Here is a 27656-nt window from a genome sequence, read left to right as displayed (position 1 = left end):
TAATAAATCGTATGTGTAGATGGGAAGAGACAGTCAATTCTCCCTAGATTTGTCTGCAAATATACTGCATTTTCAGTGAGAATTCAAGTAGAAATTTTCTGGATATGACATAACTGATTCTGAAACTTGATATTTAGCAAACATATGATAAAACATACTACAAACTCATTGTAATTATAACTTGTGAACCAATGCTAAAGACTAGTGACTCAGCTATTGTTGTTTTTAATATCTAAATTATATTTATTCCTTAAAGGTGACATTGGACCAAATGGACAACCTGGGACAATGGGACCTCCTGGGCTGCCAGGAACAGGTGTTCAGGGACCACCAGGGCCACCAGGAATTCCTGGACCAATAGGTCAACCTGGTAAGATTGGAGTAAATGTGCATTTTGTAGCACTAATTATGTAGAGGTTGATTAGCCCCTCAATAAAGTGTAACCTATGTAACAGTCTTCCAGAAAACAGATTTGCGAGTTAACGTGTCCACTTATATAATTATGTAAAAGTGAAAGAGCACAGATCACAAGAGCTACTTTAATCCCTGAAATTTCCCCTCCCTGTTAATTTAAAATTGATCTATTAACAACAGTGCAATTTAACAATTGCAGTGTGTTGCCATGGCTTATAATCATTGAGCTAGTCATAGCCTTGGAATCCCAGACCTTCTAGTGCTAATCATTTCAGACCTGAGTAGCTATATGGCATTAATAGACCTTTGTGGAACCTCGTAACATTTCTTAGCACATGAGAACTAGGGTTAAAAAAGTTCTTTGAAAAATATTTCTTAGGCATTCTCAATTTTTTTAATAAGATAAGTGAGTTTACTTGAATTTTCTCTTCTTTTGCCCGTAAATCAGCATTTACTTTGCAACTCATAAGCACGCTAAGGTTTTTCTTAATATGAATACTCAGAATAGTTTTGTCAGCTTGTAACCTAATAGAGAATCATATGATTCCTCTATGTTTGTGTGAGAGCTTACTCGAGTTTGTGGATTCTGAGACATCTGGTGATGTGAATTATTTTTATCTTAATCTAGGCAGGCATAGTAAGGGCCACACTTGGGCCAAGATTATGTTATTGCAAAGCACTATAATAATATATGAAATTAAAACAAATATGGAACATTTCATCATTCCTTACTTCACATGAATACATCGGATGACTTAAACGCACCGTTCAGATATACATACATTGACTTTGAAACAATGGAATATATTTTCTGACCTTAAATGCCAATAGGTATTTTGTTAGTTATTATGCTAAACATCTAGAAACACTGATTAACAATATAAAAGCCTGGAAAGTAAAGGTTATTTTTGCTTATGTCCTATTTTAAACATTTATTTTATGGCGCGTTATACCGGTTTTTTTAGTGGCCCCTAACATGTCACTACTGATTTAGAAATAAGAAAACTTACAGTGTTGCTTAACCAGCTTGTTAAAAAGTAAGTGCTTCAACATTCATGAGAAAATCATCTGTCCAACTAGCAGAGGGATCTTGAGAGAAAACAATTAATTTTTAGGTTTGGCCATTATAGTGTTGGCCTGCTGTTTCACAAAATGGCTAAAATGAATTTATCATTTCTGTTGTGTTTTGTCATTTATTTTATTTCCCAAAATTGCATGAGGTTTTGGAAGCATTTTGAATTCTTAAATCACAGCTTAGCAAGAATAAAAAGAGACCACTGTTAATACCAATATGAACAAAATAAAAATACATTCATTTGTGCTTTATGCCTTTTCAAATTTAGCTAATGCTCTACGATGTTTCATTCATCTAATGTTGTTTCTTTTTAACTGATGGATATATAGGTATATTTATAAAGTCCATATAGAATGGGCAGGGGGAAAAGTAATGATGCTGAATTTAATCTCATCTCTTCCTTCTGTAAATATATATTTTGCTACAGAATTGAAGATCTTAACTAATATGGTTCAACAAACAAAGGAAGTTAACAGCAACCGCCATGAAAATGTATTGAATGCATTCTTATTAATATAGAAATGTTCTCAAATCACAATTTTTTTACCAAAGGATGACCACATTTTGTATTTGATAATAGCAACATGTACTCACTTTTAAAGTAAATTTTATTTGTATCACCAAAGCAGAATATTATCTTAGTCCATTTCAAAAATACCATAATTTCTGTTTGTACCTCTCAATAACAGGATGATCAGCAAGCCTACTACTAACATCTTGATACACCTGACTTATACTGCATGGCTGAAATTCTAACTACCAATTTTTTTCTAATAAGAAGCTTATTAAATATACTTGCTGTGTTTCATTTTGTAGTAGAAAACTTAATGCAAAGTATTCTATGTTGTCATTTCTCCAGAAATATATGCTTTTCAGGCTTTTCTTTTGACTCCAGTTTTCTATTATTTAATTAAGCTTTACTATTTGTCATTCTCTTTTCCATAGCAGGCTGTACAGTTTAATGCATCTTTATAAGTTAAAGACCTGTTGAATATCAATTCCTCATTTGGCAGTAGGGAAATAAATTTTTTTAAAAATGCTAAGGGACAAGAAGCAAAATGCTTTTCACCCCATGCCCTAGTAACCCAGGCAGAAATGGAAGTTTTTGGTTCTTATTATTTGGTCTGGCCAATAACTAGAAGATAATTGCTTTAGTCAATCGTTTTAGAGGTCAGTTAAATATACTCAATTCCATGTCTACAGATAATACCCTAACCTGAGTTAAATGTGGTGTAACACTTGCCCAGCCTCAGGAACACGTGCATGGCTGAATCAGCTCAGGCTCATCACCACTAATGTGAATCAAAGGAACAAGGAATTAGTCGTGTCATTTTTATAGATGAAGGAGAGTACATTGTAGTTTTCTAACTTTTTTTGGCTATAAAACCCTTGGGCTGTGTGTGTGTGTGTTTGTGTGTGTGTGTGTATGTAAAGTTTTCACAGATAATGCATGCTTTTGGAATTTTCTCTTTTTTCCCATAAACTCATTCCATTTGGCTGCAAATAAATTTAGAGCATCATACACCTCTAATGTACTTAGCCTCTATAGATATAGCCATATAATTCCTTTTATTGTATAAGGAGATTCAGCAGAGCCTTTGAATTTATATTGACTTTCTTCATTCTGGATCTTACCAGGATGCCAATTCCTGACATAGTCGTGGAAAAGATCTATGCTGTGAAAAACGCAGCATAATATCTGTTACTACTACTAATGACAATGCAGAGATCTTTGCCTTGTACATGTAGTTTGCTTAATCATAGACTGCACTAATAATTATTGAGTTATCTGTACCTAACCTGTTACAGTATAAAATCAAGTTTATTTTTAAATTCGAACTAACCTTTACGAGCTTAAATTCCAAAGTGATCATTCACAGCAATATAAAGATCAGAGATAAACAAGAGTGTAAAGCTGATCTTCATCAAAAAGTATTACTTTTTGTGAATGTAAATATTTTATTGTGTCCCTGTTGGCAAACACATTTATAGTATATGTTATATGAGCATCTGAGCAAATGCCTAAAATACATTTCTTTACTGATTACTAATATATGTTAGTAATGAATCAATATCTAATAAATTCTATTCGTAGACTTTTTGTTCTAATCTTTACATGGTTAGTTTTGTTTCCTAACCTAATGAATCTTTTTGCAACTTGCTTCTGCTTGGGTGGTTCATCTTACTGCTGAACTGTAACTTCCTGCCTCTTGAACTTCAGGTCTACCAGGTACTGTAGTTCTCTCTCAAAAGCCTTATCTTTTTCTTTTTTAATATTGAGAATTTATTATACTAGTGCAAATAGAAAAATATCATTCAAATATAATAGGATCATCGTAAAAGATGCAAGAGATATTTCATGAAAATGGTTCTGAGAAACTGTAAATAGGATATTGCCTTTGATTTATTATCTTTTGAGCTCTATTGAGGTATAATAGACAAATAGAATTGTAATATATTTCAAATGTACAATGTGATTATTTGATATATGTATACGTGGTAAAAGGATTTTCACAATCAAGTTAACACATCCATCACCTCACATATTTTCTGCGTTTTGTGTGAGAACCCTTAAGTTCTACTCTATTAGCAAGTTGCAGTTATACAATACAGTATTATCAATGATAGTCACCATGTTATACATTAAATCCTCAGACCTTATTCATCTTTTTTTTTCCCCAAAAGCCGTACCTTAAAGCTTTAAACTTGGAAAACAAACAAGATTTCTCCAGATTGAAGTCTTTGGTTTCTTTTAATTATTTTGTAGAACCACTCTCTTGGAGCATATTTCAAAGGACTAATTAGTTATCTTGAAAACTCAGCTATTAAAAACTACTTGGGCTGTAATATAACAATAGACAGTGATTCATATAGGGCTATAATTGTGCACATGATTAGGTATCTCATCATATTTAATAAATATAATAATATAAAATATCTCTCCCCTTTTAATAATCTTTTAACTATGAAATGGCAGCATTGGAATCATCACTACTGTACCAACTAAATGGAATTCTCTAATCTTCAAAGTGAATTTAATCAGTTTAAAGGCATGCTGGTATATGACATCAAACAGGTCTTAAAATGCCAGTGTCTTGCTCTCTTATAAAAATAATTGTCTGTGAATCTTCAACAGTAATAAAATTAGGTCTTATTGTTGAAGGGATGCTTGGAATGGTCACCTGTTTCATCCCGCAGCTTTCAGTCAGTTATGGCACATCCCCATTTAACAGATGAGGACCAACAACATTAAATGACTTAATAAGTCACGTAGCTGATAGGTATTGGAGTGTGAACTTGCACCATGTTTGTAGTGTAATTCTTTTCACTAAACATATTCTTTTTTAACCACCTTGTTTCCTGGAGTATATTTTTGCAATGACATATTTTTTCTATAAAATCCTGGCTGGATTACTATGAAACAAAAGTTAACAACAAAGACTAATAATAATGTATTATTAAAACAACATGTAAAACAAAGCCAAAATAAAGTCAAAAGGGCCCATGTAACTTACTTATTCAGTAATTAATCTTTTTATGGATTACAGAAATACATCTTTATAATTCATAATACCTTAGAGCAATGCAAATCCAAGTGTGGTCAATGGACCAATGTCGAATTACAAACTGTTTGTTACCAGTCTGCACTGGAGCTAGAAGAAATAGAGAGTAAGCATTTAGAAACTTTTATAGCAGTTTGACAATGTAATTATATTGAATATAATAACCAAAAGGTAGGATTGTATTTTATATGTCTTTAATTTTTTATTTTAGTAATTTTTATTGTATTTTATTAAAAAAATAGTCCATGATGGACCAGGAATTAAGAAAAGATTGATCGTTCATGAGAAATAATTTCAGAAGCACCTTCTTAGAGAAATATACTTGAGAATCCTAAACTTTTATTGTTGGTTATTTTCTGTGCATGATGCCAAAAGTGTCTCTAACTCACTGTTAGGTTTGTTATATACAGGATTCTATCACTTGTTTGCTAGAAAAATAACCAGATACATCTCTTAAAACTGCTTCAATACTTCTTAATATTGGTTTGTATTAAATAGGCTTGCATGGAATACCAGGAGAGAAGGGGGATCCAGGGCCTCCTGGATTTGATGTTCCAGGACCCCCTGGTGAGAGAGGCAGTCCAGGGATCCCTGGAGCACCAGGTCCTATGGGACCCCCAGGATCACCAGGGCTCCCAGGAAAAGCAGGTGCCTCTGGCTTTCCAGGTAATTTTTAAGTCTTCCCTGATTTTGGATTCAGGAAATTAAAACTAATATGACTCTGATATATTATCCTCTTGTACTTTTCTGGATTGGCACTGTCCTTTAAGAAAAAGTGTTAAATGTCTTTGATTGTAGGAAACTCACTTTGCTATTTGCATTACACTTTTTCTGTCTGAGGGCTCCAGTTATATATTGCTGTGTAACAAATGACCCCAAAATTTAATGATTTAAATCAACCTTTTAATTTTGCTCAAGTTTTGCGGGTTAGGAATTAAGGGATGGCTTGCCAGGGTTGTTTATCTCTGATCCACACGGCATCAGCTGGAGTGGTTGGTGTTGAAGGATCTACTTCTCTGACACCTGAGTGTTCATTGGCCTCTTCACATGGTATCTCATTATCCATAGAGGTACTTCGTGTTATGGTAGTATCAGGGTAGCTGCTCTCCTTCCAGGGCAGCTGGCTTCCAAAAGAGAGAATCCCCAAAACTGAAAGTGAGTGTACTAAGAGCCACAGATGGAAACTGCAAGACTTCTTATGATCTAGCATTGGGAGTCATACAGTGTCACTTAGTCAAGGGTAAGGCACAGAGTCATCCTAAATTCAAGGGGAGAAGGCTACTCTAGGCTGTGTATACTGGGAAGTGTGGTTCATTTGGGGACCATCTTTAGAGACTAACTACCACAATGATATAGGCAGTAGTGGTCACTAAGGTTACAATAGTTGGAAAGGGGTGAAACAGTGCCTTCCCTCCAAGTTTCAATAGTTTTCCAGTTGACATCTTTAAACTTATCTTTTATCTTTCCAAGGTCAAGGAAAGGTAAAAGATACTTATCGATATTCTTAAAAGGTGCCAAAGGTGAAATGGGTATGATGGGACCTCCAGGCCCAACAGGACCTTTGGGAATTCCTGGCAGGAGTGGTGTTCCTGGTCTCAAAGGTAATATTCAGGGTTTGCTGGCAGATGCATGAAAGAAAGAAAATTAAATGTTTTACTTTATGTCAATATAGAATATTTTTATTTGACTGCTTTAAAATGAGCAATGCTTACTTGTATTTTGTTTCTTGTATTTTCATGGCATTTAAATAGGTACTGTTTTAAGTTTGGTGGTATGCTTAGCTTGAATACTATGAAACATGGTAAGTGCTTAGCTCAAAATAACAGAATATAGGGATTAAATTTTTACTTTTTACAGTCTTTGTAATTGTCCAAGAATCCCAGAAGAGAGATTATTTGAGTGTAAAAGTGTGTGTGAGCTCGAGTTATTTATAGACAGTAAATAAGGTGCCTAAGTGTTTTGGGTGGTCAGTGGCCTACCCAACTATGTAACATATGAATAATCTTTATATATGCATTAATCCTGGACGGATAAATCTGATCTGCTGTGTCTTCCCCACACATGTTGTGTGTAGGTGATGATGGTTTGCAGGGTCAGCCAGGACTTCCTGGCCCTGCAGGAGAGAAAGGTAGTAAAGGAGAGCCTGGCCTTCCAGGCCTTCCTGGACCAATGGATCCAGATCTGCTGGGCTCAAAAGGAGAGAAAGGGGACCCTGGCCTACCAGGTGAGTGAATGCATTTATTTATTAATGTGTTTCCTGCTATATATGAATTTTAATTTTTAATAGCATGGAAAGTGACTTGTAATCCAGGGCTCACCAACAAAAGGCAGTTAGGTACATCAAATTTTGGTAATGAAAATTAATTTTCACTGATTTCACTGATCAACTTTTGTTTGAGTATTTTCTTTGTAGTTTATCTGTCACAAACTATGAGGTTTTAAAATAGACAGTCGTCACTTTCAGGCCTTCCAGAAAATAGTATATAGGATATGGTCAAGAGAAAAAAGATCTATAGCCAGAATTACTTGGAAAACAGATTTCAGTGTTTGGAAAATTTGCTGGTCCTTTAAACTTTTTCACCTTGAAACCAGATGAGGATGAGTGGTACTTTGTTGCCCTGCAGTGTTTTGATATCCACATCATGCTTGACTTTTACGTACAGTTCATTGTTATTCTACCCTGGAAGAATAAACAAGTATTGGACTTTGAACAGCCAAGCTCAGCTCTGGGGGAGGTCGCTGAAAGTAGGTCTAGGGAATGACTGTGTTGTTACAGTTATTTTATTAGAAGCAAATAAGGTATGAAGTGTAACAGGTTTTTAACATTTAAAAGTCCTTTTTTCTTTTTATAAAAGTATAATATATTCATAACAAAGCACCAGAAAATATGAATAAGCACAGATCAATAAATAATACACAATCCAATCTATATAGAATAGTCTTTCAAACAACATGGAACTTTAAAAACTATCTATGTTTATTTGCAGATCATAGTAAAGTTTGTGACTCTTTCTGTGTTGTAACCATTACTACTGTCAGTCCACGTGTGAGTGTGTGCAGGTGTGTGTGTACACAGATGTTATAAGCTTCCCTATGAGCAGGACCTGGTGGGATTTCTCCTCAAAAAAGAGTGTTAAGACATTACTGTATACAGTCATGAAAGAAGCAAAGCCACCTAATTTTTATTCTTGTTAAAATGAGATACTTTCTTGACTTACTTCTTTCAAGGCTTCTCTTCTCTTTCCATTATGCCTTCTGCAAAACAGAGGCAGTAAACTGTATTTGCCTGTGATATAGGGTTATTAAAGATAGTTATAGAATCTAAGAGATAGCTTAGAGATAATCCTCCCCAATTCCTTCATTTTACAGTGTAAGAAACTGAGGACCAAAGGGGAAAGTGACTTAATTATTGAGTGCTCTGCAATTCTTAATGGTAGCTAAATAAAAAAGTGGGGGATTTTAGTGAGTCCAGTGCTGTTGGTTCATACTGTATCAGAATATCACTGTATTTCATTCATATTTCAGAGTTTGGTTAGCTTGCTTCACCAAATTTATTTAATGATATCAGCCTAACTTGTCTTTCTTATACTCATCCTTGGAAGGTATTCCTGGAGTTGCAGGGCCAAAAGGTTATCAGGGTTTGCCTGGAGACCCAGGGCAACCTGGACTGAGTGGACAGCCTGGATTACCAGGACCGTCGGGTAAGTATGATAAACCACCTGTAGCAATTGGGTGGTTGATCCTGAATCCTGGAACAAAGTAATTATGTATTTATCATGTGTGATGATATTTTGAATCTGGTCGTGGCAATATGCTTGGGTAGCTACTGAGATACGGACCTCTCCTCAACAAAGATGTTGCCATTTGGCCCAAGTGTCAACAGACAAGATTTGTAGAATATTTTGCTTGGCTCAGTTTCTTCTTTTCGTGGCATCAGAAGCACATCCAAGTAAGGTGCTGTGTTTTATTTATATACATTGCAGCATATGTACATAAGACAGGCTATCTGGTAGGAGCATGAAGAATTCACCCTTTTCAGTTCTCTGTCTTCAGATAAGTCAATCATTAAACCATGTAAAACAGATGGCTGCCAATTCTATTTTTAAAAGTTTCTAGGGATAAAAATTTCACAGTCTACCTTGGTAATGTGTTATAGCATTAATCACTCTTACAGTCAACATGGATTTGTTTTTCTTATTTCTAATAAAACTCTTTCTTGCTGCTTCTTAAGCCATTTTCTTTTAGTTGGGCCCCTAAGGAATAAAGAGTAGCTCATCTCCATCTTTGTAGGAGCCCTTTAGGTCAGTTATTCTGTTCTGGACTCTGTACTGCATTACCTTGATGTAGTAGGAAGGAGAAATTATCTCCTTTTCTATCCTTCACATATTTTGCATTTTCTTCCCCAAGCTGGAAGACAGTGTGAAAGAAAAAATAAAAGAAAATAATATTTAAGGCAACATTGTGGTCCTTGGAAAATACCTGGGTGACACCACAGAGCTCAAGTATCTAAGCTCTGGGAAGAACGTGTAAGCACAACAGCCATGACTGTTGAGGGGAGGTAGTCCAGTACTTCTCCATCAACTCTTATCTATCCCTGGCCTAATGTGCTGAGGGTGTATCATGATAGGTTACCACTTTCCTCTTCTGGTCTCACATGATCAGGCTGTACATGGGAATGCCACTTCTGAATCTTTTAAAAAGAGTCCCTTTATATTGGATTTGCCTGTGATAAATATAGTAAGGTACTTACTTATACACAAACAACAAATAAGATTTCAGGTGATTGGAATAGTTTTAGGGCAAGAAACAAGGTGTCTTGGTGAAAGTTTTGCATTTTTAAAATAAATTTGTATTAGGAAACCTCTGTTACCATGATTATATTGTAATGTGTTCCTAAAGAGATTTCTTAGGTAACTCTTAACTGTTTTATGCTGTGGAACTTAATCATATGTTAAGATTTAATCCATTCAATCTCACGCTTGCATTTTAATTACAACCCATACCAGGAAACCAGGAAACCTTAATATTGCTGAGTTGTCTTAATTTTACCAATTTGACTTTTGTAGGTCCCAAGGGTAACCCTGGTCTCCCTGGGAAGCCAGGACTTACAGGACCTCCTGGACTTAAAGGAAACATAGGCGATATGGGCTTTCCAGGTGAGTGATGAAAATTTCCCAAATATTTAGTTCCATTAATGGAAGATGGTTCACTATCTTTGTTATTAGAAATGAGACTGGTGTTGATAGAGTCAAACAGAGACAATATCTAAGGCAGTCAGTGGGTAGAGCTCTCTCATTACCCAAATATTTGAAGTGTGATTTAAGAGACAGAGCTTTAGAAAGAATTCACAAACTTACATTGTTTTCTCCAGCATACCCTTTCACTTAAACTTCCTTGAAAAATAGGCTTTTATATAATCCTGGTTGTAAAGCTCATTATTATATATATCAGAATTTGAAGAATTCTTTTTAAAAGTCTTTTTGCTTGGTCATGTGCATCATATATATCCCACAAACAATATTTTGTAAAAGATTGCATATTACATGTTTCTAACAGGCCCCCAGGGTGCAAAAGGGTCTCCTGGACCTCCTGGAGTTCCTGGACAATCTGGATCCCCGGGATTACCTGGACAGAAAGGAGAAAAAGGTGATCCTGGTATTTCAGGCATTGGTCTTCCAGGTCTTCCTGGCCCAAAGGTAATCCTCCTCAGGCATATGCCTGAGCAGATATGATTTTTCTTTAACATTGTACTCGTTCCTAATTCTTACTTAAACTATAGAATGACGTGGTATAGTCTGGGCAAGAAGTTCATTCCTTCTCTTTTCTCCTGTATTGTAAGGAGATATATTTTAGGTTTGCAGACAGTCCAAAAAAAGGGGGCGAAATCTTTCTGATTTCTTTATTTTCCCTCTATCTTACTCTTTGAGCATGTTTCAGTAACCCAAAAGCATATTTCTGCCTAGTTTGGGTTTTTTTTTTCCTTTTTAGTGATGGAGTTGTTGGTCTTTGTCCTAATATTATTATTAACTAATTTGAAGAGGCTTATAGGCAAAGTAACTTATAAAATTAATGAAGGTGCAGTAGTATTCTTAACTGCATATCTGAGGTGGTTCTCCGAAAACAGTTTTACATATCTCTCTCTGTCCCTAGTCAGTGTGAAAACTTTGGTGGTATTTCTCAAGCAGTCAAATCTAGAACTTGTTTAAGAATCACTGGACTCACAAATGTTTGATAACTGCTTAATTCCATGTAAAAAGGTAGTAATTGCTATTGATTTGCAGAAGTATTTTATAACTAGCAGAGAGGTATCCATTGTCTAATATATACGTTGCAAGTATTTTCTCCCAGTGAATTGTTTGTCTTATAACGATGTTTAATCATTCGGTTACAACACAAAACCTGAGAGTATTAGAAAAGGAATTGTGTTGCTCAACTTCCATGAAAGTAGTGAAACTTCCCACTGAGATAAGAAGTTATTGAATAACATTTTAAAGATAATTTCTTTTCAATAGTATACAAAAAGACTATATTTATTTTCTTTCTTTTTTTGGCTGCATCGGGTCTTAGTTGTGGCATGCGGGATCTTTTACTTGTTGCAGCGCGCGGGCTCTTCGTTGGGGTATGCAGGCTTCTCTCTAGTTGTGGTGCACGGGCTCCAGGGCACGTGGGCTCTGTAGTTTGTGGCACACAGCCTCTCTCATTGAGGCACGCAAGCTCTGTAGTTGTGGCACATGGGCTTAGTTGCCCTGCGGCATGTGGGACCTTAGTTCCCCAACCAGGGATCGAACCCGTGTCCCCTGCATTGTAAGGCGGATTCTTTACCACTGGACCACCAGGGAAGTCCCCAAAAAGCATATCTTTTGATTGCCCAGTCCGTCAACTTATTTTAAGAAGTAATCAAGAGAAATTTCTGCATATTAATTGTGGATTAACAGTATAAAGTTTATTGAAATGAATCTTAATTTTTTCTATTTAAATTTTATCAGTAATACATGAACACATATTTTACTAAGAATAATAATACAGACATATCAAGGGCAAAAGTGAAAATCTCCTTTATAACACATCTTCTTTATTCCATTCCCTTCCCCATAGAATCCACTGTTAATAGTTGGTGTGTAAATTTGAATCCCTTGCAACATATTCTCTTTCTCCTTCTCTCTCTCTTTCTCTCAGTACACACACACACACACACACACACACACGCACACACACGCACACACATATGTACACACAGAATTTTGTTTTTTCTATAGTTTGTGTATATGTAGAATCATAGAATACACACTCTTCTGTATGTTACCTTATCACTTATGCCTTTTAATATTTCTTCTTTCAGTATATCTTAATCAGTTTTCTTCCTCAGTGTACATCATTGTTAATGGCTGCATGATATCCTACTTCTGTTGCAATTCATATCATAATGAACATTCTTACACATATCTGTGGACACATGTACAATTATTTATACTGTAGAGATTCTTAAAAGTGAAATTGCTGGGTCAAAAGATACGTGCATTTCAATTTTTGTCTTTTTAAGTTTTTATATTAATAGTAACAAATTAGATTGATTTTAAAAATCAACCAGCGCACCGTAGTGTATACAGAAGTAGAAATATAATGTTGTACACATGAAACTTTTATGTATAATGTTATAAATCAATAAAATCAACCAGTATGAAGTGATGTAAAATGAGAACTCGTCTTTCCACACATTTACATACTCCAAATCCACAGTTCTTCCCCAAGGTAACCACGTTTAGTAGTTCCTCATGTATTTGTACAGAAAAGGCTTTTTACGCATATATATGTTTGTATATATGATAGGTATTTCATGAATTTTAAGACTCAGTTTTGTACAATTCAAAATCTCTGATATTGAGGTGCATCTCACAATGGGAAACATCTTACGATGATAATTAGAAGCATTTTTCCCTCAGTTATTGATGCATGGAATGATGTGGCATCTTCGAATGGAAGTTATATTTTTATTTATATGCATGAAATCATATTCAGTACTATATATCTGCTCTGGACCTAGTGGTCATAGTTTGTAGATCTTAGCATACTTGCTTTATCAGCCTATAAATATACACCTCATTCTTTTTCATAATTATAAAGTATTTTCTGTTTAGGTTAACCATAAATAATTTAACCTATTATTAGTACTGAAGTTGTTTCTATATTTTCATGATTACAAACATATGTTGCACTGAAATTCTTATCCATATCTACATAAATATCTTAAGATTATTTGGTAAATATTGCCATAGAATAAATTCTGAATAGATTTGCTGGAATCCAGCATACATATGCCTTTTTGTTTTTTACATCTTTATTGGAGTATAATTGCTTTACAATGGTGTGTTAGTTTCTGTTTTATAACAAAGTGAATCAGTTATACATATACATATATCCCCATATCTCCTCCCTCTTGCATCTCCCTCCCACACTCCCTATCCCACCCCTCTAGGTGGTCACAAAGCACCAAGCTGATCTCCCTATGCTATGCGGCTACTTCCCACTAGCTATCTATTTTATCTTCGGTAGTATATGTAAGTCCATGCCACTCTCTCACTTCGTCCCAGCTTACCCTTCCCCCTCCCCGTGTCCTCAAGTCCATTCTCTACATCTGCGTCTTTATTCCTGTCCTGCCCCTAGGTTCTTCACATCCATTTTTTTTTTTAGATTCCATATATATGTGTTAGCATACAGTATTTGTTTTCTCTTTCTGACTTACTTCACTGTATGACAGACTCTAGGTCCATCCACCTCACTACAAATAACTCAATTTCGTTTCTTTTTATGGCTGAGTAATATTGCATTGTATATATGTGCCACATCTTCTTTATCCATTCATCTGTCGATGGACACTTAGGGTTGCTTCCATGTCCTGGCTATTGTAAATAGAGCTTCAGTGAGCATTGTGGTACATAACTCTTTTTGAATTATGGTTTTCTCAGGGTATATGCCCAGTAGTGGGATTGCTGGGTCGTATGGTAGTTCTATTTTTAGATTTTTGAGGAACCGCCATACTTTTCTCCCTAGTGGCTGTATCAATTTACATTCCCACCAACAGTGCAAGAGGGTTCCCTTTTCTGCACACCCTCTGCAGCATTTATTGTTTGTAGATTTTTTGATGATGGCCATTCTAACTGGTGTGAGTTGATGCCTCATTGTCGTTTTGATTTGCATTTCTCTAATGATTAGTGATGTTGAGCATCCTTTCATGTGTTTGTTGGCAATCTGTATATCTTCTTTGGAGAAATGCCTGTTTAGGTCTTCTGCCCATTCTTGGATTGGGTTGTTTGTTTTTATGATATTGAGCTGCATGAGCTGCTTATAAATTTTGGAGATTAATCCTTTGTCAGTTGCTTCATTTGCAAGTATTCTCTCCCATTCTGAGGGTTGTCTTTTCGTCTTCTTTATGTTTTCCTTTGCTGTGCAAAAGCTTTGCAGTTTCATTAGGTCCCATTTGTTTATTTTTGTTTTTATTTCCATTTCTCTAGGAGGTGGGTCAAAAAGGATCTTGCTGTGATTTATGTCATAGAGTGTTCTGCCTATGTTTTCCTCTAAGAGTTTGATAGTGTCTGGCCTTACATTTAGGTCTTTAATCCATTTTGAGTTTATTTTTGTGTATGGTGTTAGAGAGTGTTCTAATTTCATTCTTTTACATGTAGCTGTCCAGTTTTCCCAGCACCACTTATTGAAGAGGCTGTATTTTCTCCGTTGTATATTCTTGCCTTCCTGGGATAAACCCCACTTGATCATGGTGTATGATCCTTTTAATGTACTGTTGGATTCTCTTTGCTAGTATTTTGTTGAGGATTTTTGCATCTATGTCGATCAGTGATATTGGCCTGTAGTTTTCTTTCTTTGTGACGTCTTGGTCTGGTTTTGGTATCAGGGTGATGGTGGCCTCGTAGAATGAGTTTGGGAGTGTTCCTCCCTCTGCTATCTTTTGGAAGAGTGTGAGAAGGATAGCTGTTGGCTCTTCTCTAAATGTTTGATAGAATTTGCCTGTGAAGCCGTCTGGTCCTGGGCTTTTGTTGGTTGGGAGATTTTTAATCACAGTCTCAATTTCAGTGCCTGTGACTGGTCTGTTTATATTTTCTATTTCTTCCTGGTTCAGTCTTGGAAAGTTGTGCTTTTCTAAGAATTTGTCCATTTCTTCCAGGTTGTCCATTTTATTGGCATATAGTTGCTTGTAGTAATCTCTCATGATCCTTTATATTTCTGCAGTGTCAGTTGTGACTTCTCCTTTTTCATTTCTAATACTATTTTTTTAAAGGATCTTTTTTTTTTAGATGTTGGGGGTAGGAATTAATTAATTAATTAATTAATTAATTTTTGCTGTGTTGGGTCTTCATTTCTGTGCAAGGGCTTTCTCTAGTTGTGGCAAGCAGGGGCCACTCTTTATCGCGGTGCACGGGCCTCTTACTATCACGGCCTCTCTTGTCACGGAGCACAGGCTCCAGACGCGCAGGCTCAGTAGTTGTGGCTTATGAGCCTAGTTGCTCTGCGGCATGTGGGATCTTCCCAGACCAGGGCTCGAACCCATGTCCCCTGCATTAGCAGGCAGATTCTCAACCACTGCGCCACCAGGGAAGCCCTCTAATACTATTAATTTGAGTCTTCTCCCTTTTTGTCTTCGTGAGACTGGCTAATGGTTTATCAATTTTGCTTGTCTTCTCAAAGAGCCAGCATTTAGTTTTACTGATCTTTGCTATTGTTCCCTTCATTTCTTTTTCATTTATTTCTGATCTGATCTTTATGATTTCTTTCCTGCTGCTAACTTTGGGGGTTTTTTGTTCTTCTTTCTCTAATTGCTTTAGGTGTAAGATTAGGTTGTTTATTTGAGGTTTTTCTTGTTTCTTGAGGTGGGATTGTATTGCTATAAACTTCCCTCTTAGAACTGCTTTTGCTCTATCCCTTAGGTTTTGGGTCATCGTGTTTTCATTGTCGTTTGTTTCTAGGTGTTTTTTTATTTCCTGTTTGATTTCTTCAGTGATCTCTCGGTTATTTAGTAGTGTAAGGTTTAGCCTCCATGTGTTTGTATTTTTAACAGATTTTCTTCTGTAATTGATATCTAGTCTCAACGCATTGTGGTTGGAAAACATACTTGATATGATTTCAATTTTCTTAAATTTACCAAGGCTTGATTTGTGACCCAAGATATGATCTCTCCTGGAGAATGTTCCATGAGCACTTGAGAAAAATGTGTATTCTGTTGTTTTTGGATGGAATGTCCTATAAATATCAATGAAGTCCATCTTCTTTAATGTATCATCTAAAGCTTGTGTTTCCTTATTTATTTTCATGTTGGATGGTCTGTCCATTGGTGAAAGTGGGGTGTTAAAGTCCCCTACTATGATTGTGTTACTCTCGATTTCCCCTTTTATGGCTGTTAGCATTTGCCTTACATATTGAGGTGCTCCTATGTTGGGTGCATAAATATTTACAATTGTTATATCTTCTTCATGGATTGATCCCTTGATCATTATGTAGTGTCCTTCTTTGTCTCTTCTAATAGTCTTTATCTTCAAGTCTATTTTGTCTGATATGAGAATTGCTACTCCAGCTTTCTTTTGATTTCCATTTGCATGGAATATCTTTTTTCCATCCCCTCACTTTCAGTCTGTATGTGTCCCTAGGTCTGAAGTGGGTCTCCTGTAGACAGCATATATACAGGTCTTGTTTTTGTATCCATTCAGCCCATCTATGCATTTTGTTTGGAGCATTTAATCCATTTACATTTAAGGTAATTATCAATATGTATGTTCCTATTACTGTTTTCTTAGCTGTTTTGCTTTTGTTATTGTAGGTCTTTTCCTCCTTTTGTGTTTCCTGCCTAAAGAAGTTCCTTTAGCATTTGTTGTAAAGCTGGTTTGGTGGTGCTGAATTCTTTCAGCTTTTGCTTGTCTGTAAAGATTTTAATTTCTCTGTCGAATCTGAATGAGATCCTGGCTGGGTAGAGTCATCTTGGTTGTAGGTTTTTCCCTTTCGTCACTTTAAATATGTCCAGCCACTCCCTTCTGGCTTGCAGAGTTTCTGCTGAAAGATCAGCTGTTAACCTTATGGAGATTCCCTTGTGTGTTATTTGTTGTTTTTCCCTTGCTGCTTTTAATATGTTTTCTTTGTATTTAATTTTTGATAGTTTGATTAATATGTGTCTTGGCATATTTTCCTTGGATTTAGCCTGTATGGGACTCTCTGGACTTCCTGGACTTGACTGATTATTTCCTTTCCCAAATTAGGGAAGTTTTCAACTATAATCTCTTCAAATATTTTCTCAGTCACCTTTTTTTTCTCTTCTTCTTCTGGGACCCCTATAATTCGAATATTGGTGCATTTAACGTTGTCCCAGAGTTCTCTGAGACCGTCCGTAATTCTTTTCATTCTTTTTTCTTTATTCTGTTCTGTGGTAGTTATTTCCACTATTTTATCTTCCAGCTCACTTATCCGTTCTTCTGCCTCAGTTATTCTGCTATTGATTCCTTGTAGAGAATTTTTAATTTCATTTATTGTGTTGTTCATCATTGTTTGTTTGCTCTTGAGTTCTTCTAGGTCCTTGTTAAACGTTTCTTGTATTTTCTCCATTTTATTTCCACGATTTTAGATCATGTTTACTATCATTACTCTGAATTCTTTTTCAGGTAGACTGCCTATTTCCTCTTCATTTGTTTGGTCTGGTGGGTTTTTACCTTGCTTCTTCATCTGCTGTGTGTTTCTCTGTCTTCTCATTTTGCTTAACTTACTGTGTTTGGGGTCTCCTTTTTGCAGGCTGAAGGTTAGTAGTTCCCATTGTTTTTGGTGTCTGCCCCCAGTGGCTAAGGTTGGTTCATTGGGTTGTGTAGGCTTCCTGGTGGAGGGGACTTGTGCCTGTGTTTTGGTGGGTGAGCCTGGATCTTGTCTTTCTGATGGGCAGGTCCGTGTCTGGTGGTGTGTTTTGCGGTGTCTGTGACCTTATTATGATTTTAGGCAGCCTCTCCGCTAATGGGCGGGGTTGTGTTCCTGTCTTGCTAGTTGTTTGGCACAGGGTGTCCAGCACTGTAGCTTGCTGGTCATTGAGTGTACCTGGGTCTTAGTGTTCAGGTGGAGATCTCTGGGAGAGCTTTCACCGTTTGATATCACGTGGAGCTGGAGGTGTCTGGTGGACCAATGTCCTGAACTCGCCTCTCCCACCTCAGAGCCATAGGCCTGACACCCAGCCGGAGCACCAAGACCCTGTCGGCCACACGGCTCAGAAGAAAAGGGAGAAAAAAAGAAAGAAAGAAAGAAAAAATAAAATAAAGTTATTAAAATAAGAAATAATTATTAAAAATAAAAACAATTAAAAAGTAATAAAACAAAACAAAACAAAAAAACCAGACAGACAGAACCCTAGGAAAAATGGTAAAAGCAAAACTCTACAGACAACATCACCCAAAGAAGCATGCACATACACACTCACAAAAAGAGAAAAAGGAAAAATATATATATATCATTGTTCCCAAAGTCCACCGCCTCAATTTTGGGATGATTTGTTGTCTATTCAGGTATTCCACAGATGCAGAGTGCATCATGTTGATTGTGGAGATTTAATCCGCTGCTCCTGAGGCTGCTGGGAGAAATTTCCCCGTCTCTTTTTGTTCACACAGCTCCTCGGGTTCAGCTTTGAATTTGGCCCCACCTCTGCATGTAGGTCACCTGAGGGCATCTGTTCTTCACTCAGACAGGACGGGGTTAAAGGAGCAGCTGATTAGGGGGCTCTGGCTCACTCAGCCCGAGGTGGGCATGGAGGGGTACGGAATGTGGGGCAAGCCTGCGGTGGCAGAGGCACACATGTCTTTGCACCAGCCTGAGGCGCGCCATTTGTTCTCCCTGGGAAGTTGTCTCTGGATCACGGGACCCTGGTAGTGGCGGGCTACACAAGCTTCCGGGAGGGGTGGTGTGGATAGTGACCTGTGCTTGCACACAGGCTTCTTGGTGGCTGCAGCAGCAGCCTTAGCATTTCATACCCGTCTCTGGTGTCCGCGCTGATAGCCGCGTCTCGCGCCCGTCTCTGGAGCTCGTTTAGGCGGTGCTGTGAATCCCCTCTCCTCGCACACCCCGAAACAGTGGTCTCTTCCCTCTTAGGCAGGTCCAGACTTTTTCCCTGACTCCCTCCCGGCCAGTTTTGGCTCACTAGCCCCCTTCAGGCTGTCTTCACGTGGCCAACTCCAGTCCTCTCCCTAGGATCTGACCTCCGAAGCCCGAGCCTCAGCTCCCAGCCCCCGCCCACCCCGGCGGGCGAGCAGACAAGCCTCCCGGGCTGGTGAGTGGTGGTCAGCACCGATCCTCTGTGCGGGAATCTCTCCACTTTGCCCTCTGCACCCCTGTTGCTGCGCTCTCCTCCGTGGCTCCGAAGCTTCCCCCTGCCATCCCCCATCTCCACCAGCGAAGGGGCTTCCTAGTGTGTGGAAACTTTTCCTCCTTCGCAGCTTCCTCCCCAAGGGACAGGTCTCGTCCCTATTCTTTTTTCTCTGTTTTTCCTTTTTTCTTTTGCCCTACCCAGGTACGTGGGGAGTTTCTTCTGCCAGCGTTCAGTAGGTGTTCTGTAGGAGCTGTTCCACATGTAGATGTATTTCTGATGTATTTGTAGGGAGGAAGGTGATCTCCACGTCTTTCTCTTCTGCCATCTTGAAGGTCTTCCTCTAATTGCTGCTTTTCCTCATTTTCTCGTGGAGTGTCTAACTTTTTTTCCCTTGTTGCTTAGTCTGGTTTCCCTTGCTCATAGGGGGCCGCATGCAGAGTTCTCGCATCTGGCCCTTCAGACCAGAGTTCCTCCTGGGAAATAACTGTGCCAACACCTCAGCTCTGGGATGGTGTGCAGAAGCCTGTATATTCCTTTTTAATATTGATAGTTACTGGCAAATTTTTCTAATTAAATAGCTCTACTGCTTGATACTCCCTTGATCAGTGTAAGAAATTTTCTATTTTCTCCTCATTTTACAAGTATTAGGTATTATCAGTCTTTCTAATTTTGCCAATCTAATGGGTAAAAAGTAGCATATCATTGTTTAAATTTGAATTTTCCTGATTCCAAGTGAGATTTCTTCTGTGTATATCTGCTCAGCAAATTTTCTATTCATACTCTTTGCCTCATTTTTTAGGAGGGGATTTGCTTATGTATTTCCTATTGATTTGTAAAAGTACTTTATAAACACCAAAGATGCATCCATTGTCTATTATATATGTTGCAAATAGTTTCTCCCAGTCAGTTGCTTGTCTTACTACAGTGTTTACTGTATATTTCATCAAGTAGAAGTTTAACATTTTAACATAAACGAATGTTATACTCATTCATTCATTCAAAAAATACCTATTGAGTATGTATGATGTGCCAGGAACTATTTTAGGTGCTGGAGATAGAGTATGAGTGAAACAAATTCACTGCCTGCATGGAGTTTACATCTAGTCAGTGAACAAAATAAACAAAATAAATAGGTTTGTTAGAAGGTATTGCAAAATTAGAGTGAGGCTTGGGGATAAGAATTGCTGAGAAATGTTACATTTTTTAAAATAGGGTAGTAAGGAAAAGCTTCTCTGATAACCATTGTTTAAGTGGCTTCATGCAATGAGGGGGTTAGTCATTCAAAGACCCTGGCATTTCGAGAAATATAAATGAGGCTAGTGTGAATTAAGCCAAGTATTGAGGTGAAAGTCAGTAGGAGATGAGATCAGGTTGGTAATGGAGGGTAGATTATCTAGGGCTTTTTAGATCATAGTAAGGCTTATACTCCTAAGTGAAATAAGGGACAAGTGGAAGGAATAACATGATTGTACTTTAATTTAAAAAAAATCACAGCTCTCATTTTGGATATAAATCACAGAGGAGTAAGGATGAAAAGAGTGAGACCAATTATGACACTTTTTATTATTATTATTTTATTTTTATTTTTATTTATAATACAAACTAGAGATGTTGATAGCTTGGATCAGGGTGGTGGCAGTGGAAGTGATAAGAAACTGTCAGAATCTTAAGATATTTTCCAAGTCAAGTCAGCAAGATTTGTGTATGGAATATGAGAGAAAGAGAGATGTCAAGAATGACTCTAAAGTTTTTATCTGAGCAACTGCAAGAATGGAGTTGCTACATACTTAGATAGGAAAGATTTGGGGAGAAACAGATTTGGCAGGAAAGATCAGGAGCATAGTTTTCTGAATGTTATGAAGACTTCTATATCTAAGATTATAAAAAGAATCCTATATATTTTATTCCAGTACTTGCATGATTTTGTTCTTTATGTTTACATCTTTAACCCATCTGACTTTTTCTGTATGTTTTGCAAGGTGAGGAACTATATATTTTTTTCCAAATAAATTATCCAAATAACCCAAACCCATTTGCTATGAGCTCCATTCTTTACTCATTGATTTGAAATTACATTTTAAAATTTTTCTAAATTTGTTTATACATATTTTTTTCTAGACTGAGTGAACTTTAACATCCATATAGTGCAACCAAAATTACCATAATAATTCATCTCTGAAACTATAATGGATGGCAGCAGAAAACCATGTTTCAACTGGCCAGTGTCCACAGTATATTCAACTCTTCAAGCAAGAGGCTAACTCTTAGTTTTTCTATGCATCCTACAAGTATATTTCAATAAGGAAATCTACACTAAATTTGGACATTTGCAGAGCTGACAAAACCAGGAAATCATGTATATGAAGTATCCTACTCTTTCTTTCAGGTGGTATTATTTTATCTTAAAATGATGACATATTTAAAAAATAAGATTTTACCTCTCAGTTCTAATAGGCACAGGCAGTCCTTGCTTTGTACAGTTCTGATATGCACAAATTTGTTACCACAGTTTAGTTAAATAGCATCATTCCACAACAATATGGTTCAAATTTAATTTACCATGATATATTAGCTCTTCAATCCCTAAACCACTATGTAAATATCTACTGTGCATCATGATCAGTGAGCAGTCATTTCACTTCTTTCAAATTCTGTCAGTGATTCATCACTGTGAATCTATTGTTCCCATAATGCATTGACAGCAAAGCATGTAGGTGTGTTGCCTCTGTCTCTCATTGATAAACCAAACTGAAATTTAACAAAAATGGATAATCAAAAGAGAAAATTGACCAACAATGATGAAAGTGCAGTAAAAAAAAAAAAAAGGAAAGGTGATAATACTGGAAATGAAATTTAAATCTAATGTAGATGGAGTTAGAGATGAAATAGCCAGCCAAAGGAATGTTGACACTGCCACCATTTGAGAGACTTTAGATGTGCAGCCAAGAAAGCTAGTGAAGTTGAAATGATCAACATATGAACTTGACTCTCTATACATGTATAACTGACAGGAAGAGGGATTTTAGTGTTTTGAGAAAAACTTTTACAGGTCATAGAATGATCATATTTTTCCCATTGATTTTTAAAATCTCTTTACATGGTTTCATCTTGCATTTTCATTTTTATAGTCCAATACTGTTATGCAAAATGAAGAGTGCCTGCCTATATTGTAAAGGAAGAGTAGAATAAAAGTTTCAGAAGACATGATAGTATGATTGGGGGATGTCAAGTATAAGAAAAAATTCTATAATTAGTGAGCTGTTAAGAAGTAAGGATAGTGGTAAAAGGTCAGATGGTAGTTTGTTTTACAAATGACACAATTTATGAGAGAGTGTCCTTGTTAGTCAAAAAGCATAATTAATATAGTACACTGAAAACCCTGGACAGGGAATCAATAGGCAGAACTTTGAGTCCCATGTCTGTCTACATGACCTTGTAAGTCACTTAATTCTTTTGTATTTTCACTACTTTGTCAGTAAAATAGAAAGAAGAATTATACCTATTGCACAGAGTTATTGTGAGGCTTCAGTTAGATTTAAAAATACACTTTGTAAATTATAAAGCACTCTATACATAATGTTTGTCTGTGAGATGAGACAGCTGGGCTAGGTAGTACCTAAGATTTCTTCAACTCTTAAACTTAATGACTGTATTCTTTAAATGTGGCATAATATTTCTAACCTCCATTAATCCTTCTTAAAATCTAATCATACTACAGACTCAGAGCAATCCCTATCATAATCCCAGATAGCTTTTTTGCTGAAATTGACAAGCAGAAAGTCTTAGAAGAAAACATGATATATCTTCAGGACCTTGGGTTAGGGTAATTATTTCTTAGATATGACACCAAAAGCACAAGCAAACAAAGAAAAAATAAATGAATTGAACCACATTAAAATTTTGTGCTACAAATGATGGCATCAGGAAAGTGAAAAGACTACCCACAGAAAGGGAGAAAATATTTGCAAATTATATATCAGATAAGAGATTTGTATCCAGAGTATATTTTAAAAACTCTTATAATTCAATAAGAAAGCAAATAGACCAATTTTTAAATGGGCAAAGTCAATTGGGCCTAACAGACCTATACAGAACATTCCAACCCACAACAGCAGAGTATCTATTTTTTCAAGTGCACAAGAAACATTCTTCAGGATAGGGCATATGTTAGGCCACAAAATAAGTCTTGATAAATTTTAAAAGATTGGAACCATACAAAGTATCTTTTCCAGTTACAATAAAATGTAAACAGCAAAAGGAAAGCTGGAAAATTCACAAATATGTAGAAATTAAAGAACATACTCTTAACAACCAGTGGGACAAAGATGAGGACACAAGGGAAATTAGAAGATATCTTGAGACAAGTGGAAAAGAAAACACAACATACCAAAACTTATAGGATCCAGCAAAAGCAATGCTAAGAGGGAAATTTATAGTGTAAATGCTTTCATTAAAGAAGAAAGATCCTAAGTCAACAATTTACCTTCATACCTTCAGGAACTAGAAAAAGAAGAACAAACTCAACCCAAAGCTGGCAGAAGGAAGGAAATAATAAAGATTAAAACAGCAATAAACACAGTAGAGATTTAAAATAATAGAGAAAATCAGTAAAACCAAGAGTTGGTTCTTTTGAAAAGATGAACAAAATTGAAAAACCTTTAGCTAGGTTGGCTAAGAGAAAAAGAGAGAAGACTCAAATTTCTAAAATTAGAAATGAAAGAGGGTACATCACCACCAATTTTACAGAAATAAAAAGGATTATGAGGATACTATGAACAAGTGTACAACAACAAATTGGATAACTTTGAAATGGACAAATTCCTAAAAACACAAAATTTACCAAGACTGAATCATAAAGAATAGATTTTCTGAATAGACTTATAGCAACTAAGGTAGTATCTTCCTTGGGTGGTAAAGGATACCATAGGGTTCATTATTTTATAAACTTAGTTCATATTATTTTTCTCTAAGTTCATCGCCTTTTCTCTAAGTTCATCACCTTACACATACTCATTGAATCCCATGTACTGTGTTTTGGCCTGCTCAGGCAGCTTTGAGCCTTTATTTATCAATTTGTCCCTGTTAGCTTAAAATTTCACTACCTGGGAGAGGAAAGTAGCATGCAAACTTGAAGATCTTATTTTATACTCCCTTTCCTATATCATTTAGTAAAATGTTAAATAAGAGTATCTCTGCATCCACGCTTTAAATCCCTATTGTTAATATTTCCTAACTAAAGAAGAACCTATATATGGCTTGGTTCATGGTGTCTTTAATCTCCAAATATAAATTGAACTGTAAAAAAATTTAATAATTATGTGAGAACCACAACTTCCAACTGATTGGACTACTATTGCAATACTCTTCTTGCCATAAAACAGGGTATGGTTTTTACCCTTTCTCACCAAATATTTTCAACTCATTGTACTGTGTTTTTTTTTTTCTACTGGCAGTGCTTCTTCAGTTTTACAGTGGAACACAATAGCAGTGTTAGCTTTTTCACCAACTTTGATGTCTTCTATTCTGTATATTGAGGTCAGCCTGATATTTTATTCCAGGTCTTAGGTTATAGCATGGAATGGAAACGAGATTCTGTTATTAAGAGATAGTAGAGAATGACTATGATCCAAATACTCTTAGATAATCAATTTGGATTTTAACAGCAAAATAGGTATCAACTTGACTCCTTTTTCTACGTGGAGTGCCTGTTATACAGCACAGTGACCTTGAAAGCAGTTCTAGTTTCAGGCTTGTTAAAAAGCATTTTAGTCTTACAGTGTTACTGTATTTGTTAGGTAGTTTCACAATGTTAAATTTGACTCATTAGGGATGATATATTCCATTTTCAGTTATATCAAATCTCCCAAAAAATAAAAGTCTAGAACCAGACAGCTTCATTGGTGAGTTCTGTCAAACATTTAAAGAAGAATTAATACCAATCCTTCTCAAATTCTCCCAAAAAAATAGAAGAAAAAGGAATACTTCAAAATTCATTTTATGAGGTGAGCATTACCCTGATACCAAAACCAGACGAGGAGGCCACAAGAAGAGAAAATTACAGCCAATATCACTGATAAACACAGATGAAAAAATCCTCAATAAAATATTAGCAAACCAAACTCAAATACTTTAAAAGGATCATACACCATGATCAAGGGGAATTTTCCAGAGGTGCAAGGATGGCTTAACATCTGCAAATCAAACAATATTATACACCACATTAGCAAAATGAAGGGTAAAAATCATATGATCATCACAATAGATGCAGAAACGCATTTGACAAAATTCAATACCCACATATGATAAAACTCTCAACAAAGTGGGCATAGAGGGAACATACCTCAACGTAATAAAGGAGATACATGATAATCCCACAGCTAGCGTCATACTCAATGGTGAAAAGCTGAAAGCTTTTCTTTTAAGATTAAGAACAAGCAAGGATGCCCACCCTTGTCACTTTTATTCAACATAGCATTAGAAGTCCTAGCCAAAGCAATTAAGCAAGGAAAAGAAAGAAAAAACAAATCGGAAGGGAAGAAGTAAAACTTGTTTGCAAATGACATGATATTATATATTTTTAAAACCCTAAAGACCACACCAAAAAACTGTTAGGACTAATAAACAAATTCAGTCAATCTGCAGGATACCAAATCAATATTAAAAAATGTGTTGTGTTTCTATACACTAACAACGAACTAGCAGAAAGAAAAATTAAGAAAACCATTCCATTCACAATTGCATCAAAAAGAAGAAATATCTAGGAATAAATTTAACCAAGGGACTTGCACACTGAAAGCTGTAAGATGTTGATGAAAGAAATTGTAGAAGACACAGATAAAAGGAAGGATATTCCATGCTCATGGATTGGAAGAATTAATATTGTTAAAATGTCCATTCTACCAAAGCAATCTGTAGATTCAGTGCAATCCCTATAAAATTCCAGTGTCATTTTTTCAGAAAATAGAACAAACAATCCTAAAATTTGTATGGAACCATAAAAGACCTCAAATAACTGAAGCAATAGAAAAAAGGACAAAGCTGGAGGCATCACACTCCTTGATTTGAAACTATATTTCAAAGCTATAGTAATCAAAAAAGTATGAAGACTATATTTTCAGGGATCATTTGTATAGTTTGTTACTAGAGAAGTTTTTATGAACGTGTAGAGCACCCGAAACCACGAGAAGGAGGTGCAGCCTTCTCTCCTGAGTGTGAAGTCAGCTCTTGGTGTTACTTCTGCAACTGCCACTAGCCACTGATGATTGTTCTTCTCTTCCTTTGGGAGAGTAAGAGGGAGAGAACGCTGTCAGAGTTAAAAAAAAACAAAAACAAAAAAAAACCCAAGATGGTATTCACACAAAAACAGACACGTAGATCAATGGAGCAAAATAGAGATCCTAGAAATAAACTTAAGCATGTATGGTCAGTTAATTTATAACACAGAAGCCAAAACTATACAGTGGGGAAGGGACAGTCTCTGTAATAAATGGTGTTGGGAAAATTGGACAGCCACATGCAAAAAAATGGAAACTGGACCACTATCTTAACACCATACACAATAATCAACTCAAAGTGGATCAAAAATTTGAACATAAGACCTGAGACCATAAAACTCCTAAAAGAAAACACAAGTGGTAAACTCCTTGACATTGGTCTTGGCAATGAGTTTTTGAATTGGACTCCAAAGCAAAGGCAACAAAAACAAAAAAATAAACTAGTGGGACTACATCAAACTAAAATACTTCTGCACAGGAAAGGAAACCAACAAAATGAAAAGGCAGCCTACTAAATGGGAGAAAATATTTGCAAATCATATATCTGATTAGAGGTTAATATCTAAAATATATAAAGAACTCATTCAACTCAATAACAAAAAAATCAATCTGATTAAAAAATGAGCAGAGGGGCTTCCCTGGTGGCGCAGTGGTTGAGAGTCCGCCTGCCAATGCAGGGGACGTGGGTTCGTGCCCTGGTCCGGGAAGATCCCACATGCCACGCATGGCTGCTGAGCCTGCGTGTCTGGAGCCTGTGCTCCGCAACGGGAGAGGCCACAACAGTGAGAGGCCCACGTACCGCACACACACACACAAAAATGAGCAGAGAATCTGAATAGACATTTTTCCAAAAAAGACATACCTATGGCCAATAGGTACATGAAAAGGTTCTCAATATCACTAATCATCAGGAAAATGCAAATCAAAATAATGAGATATCACCTCACACCTTTTTGAATGGCTATTATCAAAAAAACAAAAAATAACAAGTGTTG

The 27656-nt window shown here is 36.4% G+C and overlaps 1 protein-coding gene and 1 non-coding gene across 2 annotated transcripts in view; both read left to right on the top strand.

Moving 5' to 3' along the window:
• Nucleotides 1-27656, top strand: part of COL4A5 (collagen type IV alpha 5 chain) — a 218670-nt gene that overhangs the window by 157859 nt on the left and 33155 nt on the right. Inside the window, exons 30-36 of the mRNA XM_067722504.1 lie at nt 257-370; nt 5551-5718; nt 6564-6653; nt 7127-7276; nt 8655-8753; nt 10119-10208; nt 10609-10748. Of these exons, the coding sequence (XP_067578605.1) occupies nt 257-370; nt 5551-5718; nt 6564-6653; nt 7127-7276; nt 8655-8753; nt 10119-10208; nt 10609-10748 (851 nt within the window). The remainder of the gene's footprint in view (nt 1-256; nt 371-5550; nt 5719-6563; nt 6654-7126; nt 7277-8654; nt 8754-10118; nt 10209-10608; nt 10749-27656) is intronic.
• On the top strand, nt 26490-26700 carry LOC137217741 (small nucleolar RNA U3). The gene has a single exon (XR_010940241.1). It is a non-coding gene; the product is annotated as a small nucleolar RNA U3 (small nucleolar RNA).

Source organism: Pseudorca crassidens, chromosome X, assembly GCF_039906515.1.
Source record: "Pseudorca crassidens isolate mPseCra1 chromosome X, mPseCra1.hap1, whole genome shotgun sequence".
Lineage (NCBI taxonomy): Eukaryota > Metazoa > Chordata > Mammalia > Artiodactyla > Delphinidae > Pseudorca > Pseudorca crassidens.
The sequence above is the reverse complement of the archived record's forward strand: the minus strand, read 5'-3'. Positions and strand labels throughout refer to the sequence as shown.